Genomic DNA, 7,469 nt, shown 5'->3' on the forward strand with positions numbered 1-7,469 from the left:
GAGTGTGTTCGTCTTCATGATAATCCGACGGGTCACTGTATATTGGTGGTAGGGCGTTGGCTTAGTGATCGGTAGGATTTCTGATCACCTGCATAAATAACTTCTAGTACTCTCTGTGTGTAGTTAAATAGGAGTCGACTACTAGAGGGCTGATCCACGTATTCCAAAAGGGAACGCCAAACGCTTATAGAAGATTAAGATAAATCATATCGAAAACAGCAGACGGTTCAGACACTGTTACACTATTACGAGAAAATTTGTGCTAATTTCCTCATGTGCCAAAATTCAATATTGGAAAAATTGTCAATATTTGTCAGAGTTATTTGGTATAATGTCTTTCTATTAAGAACTTATGAAATCATATACTATCATTAGTTCGAACTGCACACTAAAATTTACGAAACATTTTATTCTCTGTCAAAATCAGGTTATGTTTGGAATTTTACAACCCTGATCTATTAGCTAGGTAATATACTATCGCCCAATAAGATACTGTAAATATTTTAGGAATGACTCTAATTCTTGGCCAAATTATTCGAGTATAACCTGGTTTGGGTCAGTTTACCCTTTATAATCCGCGAAGCGGATTATAAAACAGCGTAAACTGACCCAAACCAGGTTATACTCGAATATTTGGCCAAGAATTAGAGTCATTCCTTATAATTTAATTTTAAAATCATTAAATAACTATGGGTGTAAAATTTCGTTGCTTTTAATTAGTTCAAATTTGCCGCTCAATAATACAACCATAGTAACGGAAGTAACGGAAGTGATGGGAAGCGAGGGGAGGTAAAAACTGATGCATAGGCCTAGCAGCCTTGTTGTTCGTTTACATATGGTAAGATCGAATTATTGTTTGAAGTTAAAGGTACATTTATTAAATCTGGAATTTTCCATGAATCCCGAGGACTGGAAATGAGAGGATTGTATGGATACAGATGATTCAGCTGGTTGTCAGGGGGATGCGTCCCCGTACCAAACCAGGTTATACAGAAATAATTTGTGTTCCTTTTTGGATATTTACCAATCAGAGGATAGAATACAAACAAAATTAAATTATTACATAGTAAACATTATCTGTATAAATATAAAAAACATTTAACATCTATAAAAATACCTTTTTTTTTTAATTTCATTGTTTATTGCTCTATTATTTTGCAACATCGGTGCTATGGATATTTTTTTCATCAAGATACGTGTTGCGTTTGTGATTGTGCAGAAATAAACTCATAAAAGTGTCAAAATCATGTAGTCAAAATGCGCAGATGTATTGTATCTGTCCAGAGATCGAAAAAGTATAATTATAAAGCCATCTGTTTTATGAAGCATGATAATTTCAGGGAAAAAACATTAGTTTGATAGATTTCTCAACTCATAATATTTGGATAAGAATCCGTTAACACTAAAAGCCACACACAGTCAGGAATAGGTTATGAACTTTACTAATATTACAAAATTTATCTCTTTATATAGAAAAAAATTACTGATCAAAAACATCCTAGACTCTAGATCTGAACTTTCAGCAATGATGATAATAAAACAAACTCTTTTTGTCCACAGAATAAATCCTTAGACACACATATTACAAATAAAAACTCAATGCTCAACTCAGATGTATGACTTAAGGTCTGCACGTCATTCAGCACTTTACAGATCGAATGCTTCATCAGGTGTAATTCTCCATCTTCCTGTTTCTAGCTTTGTAGCTTCTTAATGAGGAACAAATAACTGTGCTACAAAACAATTAATTATCTAAGGTAAAAAAAAGTCTTGGCGTTTGTCATGCCGTATAATGTGATGCCGTATAATATGATATCCAATGAGCCGACTCTAGTGCAGCGTAGCTAACAGAGGCAGAAGCAGCTGCTTTCAAGAGATGTCCTATGTTTATCTCAATAATCTTATGATATTTTGCAGTTGCTTTTCTGCTCTATCTGAAAATCTTTGACAATATTTCTGAAATCAGTTTCTTCTAATACTTATGTCAAAATGAGAGCTTAAAAAGGGTGTAAAATCATACATCAGTAAATACTTTTTTGGAAAAAGGGAAATGAAAATACTTTTGAACCAAAGGTAAAATTTGTCTATAAAATAATATTCTAAAGACAATACAGACAAAATAAGAATTGTCTGTGTCTTTCAAAATAAAACTAAAGTTTGAATTCACTATGTCTCTTTTATTGTTTGAAATGAACATTACCTTAAAAACCTAATTATATCCAATACAATCAGTAAGTTTATGATGTAAGCTGTGAAAGTCTAAAAGAATGAAAAACACTGTTTCGTATATCTATTTTGCAAGATTCTTAAAATTCACTTCACAATGACAATCTGATATAAATATTTTACTGAAGGGATCAATTTGAGGGGTATATCAGTTTTAGTGGTGGAGTAGTGAATGGTCAGGAAGCCTGTGGCACAATACGAAGTTAAAGGAAATAAATAAATTTTTTGCAAACCTACGAATTTTCTGTACTTCATATAACCATTCCTTACGATAAATAAAAAAAACTGGGCTTTTTGTTGACATAGATAACTGCTTCTTCAATAAAAATGGAACCGACAATTTTCGTATCTTCTGATTCATCATAAAAAAATACTATGTTAAAAACCATTCTGATTCTACTGACAAGTACTCTGTTGTTGTTATGAAGAGGATACCGGAGTTCCTCATCTCTCTCTCTCTCTCTCTCTCTCTCTCTCTCTCTCTCTCTCTCTCCATTCATCATACAAACATAGACATATTAGCTATTGTGAAATCATCACTTTTGTTGTTTTGTAGAAGATTATTTCCACTTTTAGAAACATCAAGTCGATATGCATTTCAGAATCTATAAATAATAACACAAGTTTATATGCTGAGATCAAGTTTGAGCCAATCAGAGAGCTTGAAATGATAAAGAAAAATGATATCTAGAATATATATATATATATATATATATATATATATATATATATATATATATATATATATATATATATATATATATATATATATATATATATATATATATATATATATATATATATATATATATATATATATATATATATATATATATATATATATATATATATATATATGTGATATATTCGTGTATAATCATGGTTGATTCAAACTTATTGATGATACAGTATCTGTCATTATGTCATTATAAGCCCATTATTACAGTGAAGTTTTACATATTCCTGATGCTAGTACCTCAGTCATATTATGTTGCCTTAATATGTCATTGTAATACTATCAGAATATTTTGATATAAAAAACTAAATTATACTTATCATTCTAAATAAATGCGACATAGAAAATAGGCTATAAAAAATGAATTCAGTCATCGACAGATATGTATTTGCACTAATGAAAACATATCCCTCTAAAACTCAATTCCCTGAAAGACCATTACGTCAGTTTAGATGTTTCCCAGAATTTGGGAGCCTTAAAATCATAAGGTTTGACATATCAGTAAGACTTCCTATAAAAATGAAATTTTTATGCAATTAAAATGCTACAGCCGTCATCATCAACCTTTGTGGAATTTTAATCTAATTTTCTCAGATAAAGTGGAATTGTTCTGTGATGGTGAAAAAGGAAGAAATTTATGAACGGTTTTAGATAAGTATGCCTCAATTTTCATTTTTTTAACCAACATTATCAAATCTAAAAAAATGCACGTTATACTATGAAGTGTAACCTTACACAAATTGAATAGATTTGCTTGATTTTATAAATAAAAAAATCTTACGAATTGAATTTTTATCAAAATTACACTAGTAATAATAATTCAAAATCTCAAAACTTTTCAAATTTCAAAATCATCCAAACAAGATTTTTCTTCACCTATATAACAGTATTTCTCAAATAAATTAAAACCTAGACTCTTTAATATCAGATAAAACTGTTTCCTCAACAGAAATGGAACTAGTAAATTTCCATATCTCGTGAATTGTCCTCTACAAAATTACTTCATTAAAAAAACCCAATCTGATTCTATATATCGTTTTATCAATTAACAATGATTATTTTAAGTCATTTGTCGACTGTATATATCCCACAGAACTCGCAATTAAAGACACAACAGAGTCTGACACATCTGTTTCATATTTGGATGTTTTACTTACTATTAATGATAATATCCAACCAATAATTAGTAAGGCAAACTGGATGGTTTCAGCTTTTCCATCGACAACAGTCCTTATTTATGTAGCAATATTCCAACATCACCTGCATATTGCGTCTTTCTTCCCAAATTTTCGATACGCAAGATAATACTTTGAATATGGTCATTTTTTAAACGGAGTGAGACTACTGACAAATAAGTTGACGTTACATGGATGTTCAACAACCCCTTTAAGGTCAGACGACACGTTCCTAGAAAATATTAATTTTTCTCAAGAATTTGTCATTGAAGTATAGCTACTTAAAGAAGTTTCCTCTGCAAAAATTGAGGTACCTTACCAGGTATTTGGACAAGATACCAGAGGGTGATATTTCTTATATAATCCTTATGGGTAATCTTTTGAACTGCCAATGTAACAATCTTTGGTGTACTTATTTTTTAAAACATATTGAAAACAATTTAGAAATCACAAGAGAATGATAATTATGAATAATTTTTGAAGTAATACCAAGGTATACAAAACATATATTTGAGGAACCTGTCGTCTGACCTTAAAAGTCAGCTTTTTTTCAGATTTTGTACGGTCTTTATAATGACCATGTTCGTATATATAACATATTAATGGGTTATATTTTATTTGATATGTTTCAAACCATTTATTAGGTCATCTTTTTTATACACAATTTGACTAAGAAGTGTCCCGTCTACCTGGTCAATACATAGGACTCATAACAGGTGTGACTGGTAGTCGACAGGGGATACTTACTCCTCCTGGGCACCTGATTCAACCTTTAGTGTTTAAATCGGTCCGTGTTTTTGCCCTGTTAAAGATCCGTTTAATTACGTTGTTTTCTTAATCAGTGTTAAGTGCAATCATCAAAAGTGTTCCATATCTACAGTAAATTATATATATATATATATATATATATATATATATATATATATATATATATATATATATATATATATATATATATATATATATATATATATATATATATATATATATATAAAGTACTTGCAAATTTTAGTGAAAAAATTTTGGACAATCATTCCGTGCCGTTTAGCACCCAAAGCTACATAAATATCTCCTTTACTGAAGGCAAGATAACCTAATTTCTTTAATTCCTTCCTGTTTTCCTAGCAAATAGTCTTTCCTCAGCTGCCATTTTATTTCTTATCGTATTGATGCAAGTTTTTTTTTTTTTTTTTTTTTTTTTTTTTTTTTTGTTTGTTTGTTTTTGTTTTAAACAAACTACTTCTTGTCTAGAAAAGAAATTTAAATGGAAATAATCGTATTTGCGTGCTAAACAGAAGTCTATCATGTGTCTTTTACATTAGCATTGACGAACACAATTATCTACTGGGGATATGACATAAAGAAAAACACAAAACCACTTAACTTGTCCATGTTTTCAAATATTTTAAGAGGGTCAAGAGAGAATGAAGTAATATAAAGTGTTCAATGAATTACCAAATTGAAAATTAAAAAAAATCAGAAAGATATAAATATTTATTTTTATTAATCAAACTGTAGTATAAAATTTCTGTTGTGATTTCCTGAGCCAATATTTGTTACACTTTAAGTCTATCGTTTTATCTCAGTTTCTATTGACCTACAGCAAGTATATATGAGCAGATTGTCGATACGTAACAGTCATTATTGTATCAGTTATCAAGCCTCAGCTGCAGTCTGTGCATTCAGGGCGTTAGGTTTCTGCATTGAGAAGTATAAAATTGGATGTATCCTGTTAAACTCTAGATATTCTTCAGTCAATAAAATTGTGCAACATGTATGATGTCAACAACACCACAGAGAATAGTTTTGACAACATTGACACCAACGAAGTGAATGTCACTATTTTTGTTGTGATTTATATTTTAATCGGATTCTGCGGCCTTTTTGGAAATGCTTTGGTTATTTATGTAATACTGATATCACCAAAGATGAGAACTCTTACGAATATGTACCTTTTGAATTTGGCTTTTTCAGATTTGATATTTTTATCTCATATAGCGATGGTAACAACTACAATTATAATTGAGTACTGGGTGTTTGGTGAAATCATGTGTAAGATTTTCTTTACAACACAAGCTATAACGACATTCTCCAGTGTTTTAACTTTAACAAGTTTAAGTGTGGATCGCTACATTGCAGTATGTAAGCCTGATGTAGCTTACAAGTACAGACAACCACTTAAAGCAGTGTTTGTGATAATTTCCATTTGGATCTTCTCACTTTTACTCTCAATGCCTATAATTCTGTATTCGAGAAGAATACCACATCCTTACATGAAAGGAAAAGATTCCTGCATGGTGAACTGGCAGGACGTGAAGGAAGTTCCTATATATATCATTTATATCTTTATTCTTGGATTTGCTATTCCACTGTGTTTTATATCCACATTTTATACCTGTGTTATTGTTCATATGAAAAGTGCCGGACCCGCCAATAGGCAAAGATCAAAGGAACAACACAGGTATCATAGAAAAATCACGTACCTTGTTTTGGCCATCATTTTGTCGTATGTTATTTGTTGGTTACCCTATTGGATTTTTCAGATTGTTCTTGTAGTTGTATTTAAGTACAAAACTGTTGCAGAGATAATGGTAATACAACAAATCTGTACAGTCTTAATGTTTGCCAACAGTATGGTCAATCCTTTTTTGTACGCATTTATCAACAGAGACTTTCGACATAGATTTAAAGAGGTGTTTCAGTCACAGTGCGTTTTGAAGGAGCGTAGTGGATTTATTTCTACGAAAGACAATGACAACAAAATGGAACTTGATTTGTTGCCAAGACATGATAGTAACCAAATCGAGGCAGAACAAAATAAGTAAAACGAATAACATTGCCTAAAAAATGGAAGCGAATGCTATGGTCTGTAATATTGTTTGCATGGAAAAAAGTGATATAAAAGTAGAAACTGTCTAAATGAAAATATAAAAAGAGAATGGCCTGACTAAACTGCCTTAACATCTGTTGGTTTCGTTTATCTGAAACTTGATACTGTGGATTTGTTTATTGGAACGAAAAATGTGTATTTTATTTTAAGGTATGTAGCTAACAATTATGTAATGTCATGCAGGAGTGTTTTAGATTAGAAATCAGAATATGCTTTAAATAATAAAAGGATGATTATTTGAAGATTCTTGTGATTTTAAAAGAAGAGTTTATTAGAGTGTTACTTCGTGACGATGGTATTGTCTTTCAAAGCTTATAAATACGTGTTTTGCGTCTACTAAATTTTACTTCAAATAATGTCCAAAGGTAGTCTTGGCTGTTTTACGTAGCTGCCACAAACTTTGACCATCACACAATGTTGGTATGTTTCTAACTGACCTCTT

General features: G+C 30.6%; 1 protein-coding gene across 1 annotated transcript; it reads left to right on the plus strand.

Moving 5' to 3' along the window:
• Positions 1-5,813: 5,813 nt before the first annotated feature.
• LOC133199417 (somatostatin receptor type 2-like) lies at positions 5,814-7,269 on the plus strand. Its single transcript, XM_061335224.1, has one exon. The coding sequence runs from the start codon at positions 5,910-5,912 to the stop codon at positions 6,960-6,962; it is 1,053 nt and encodes a 350-aa protein (XP_061191208.1). The 5' UTR covers positions 5,814-5,909; the 3' UTR covers positions 6,963-7,269.
• Positions 7,270-7,469: the final 200 nt, after the last annotated feature.

Source organism: Saccostrea echinata, unplaced genomic scaffold, assembly GCF_033153115.1.
Source record: "Saccostrea echinata isolate AGI-Se365-2 ecotype Australia unplaced genomic scaffold, CSIRO_AGI_Sech_v1 ptg000034l, whole genome shotgun sequence".
NCBI lineage: Eukaryota > Metazoa > Mollusca > Bivalvia > Ostreida > Ostreidae > Saccostrea > Saccostrea echinata.

What these genes read in the sequence shown, in the direction of transcription:
- LOC133199417 (XM_061335224.1), top strand. Translation starts at nt 5,910, where the DNA reads ATGTATGATGTCAACAACACCACAGAGAATAGTTTTGACAACATTGAC.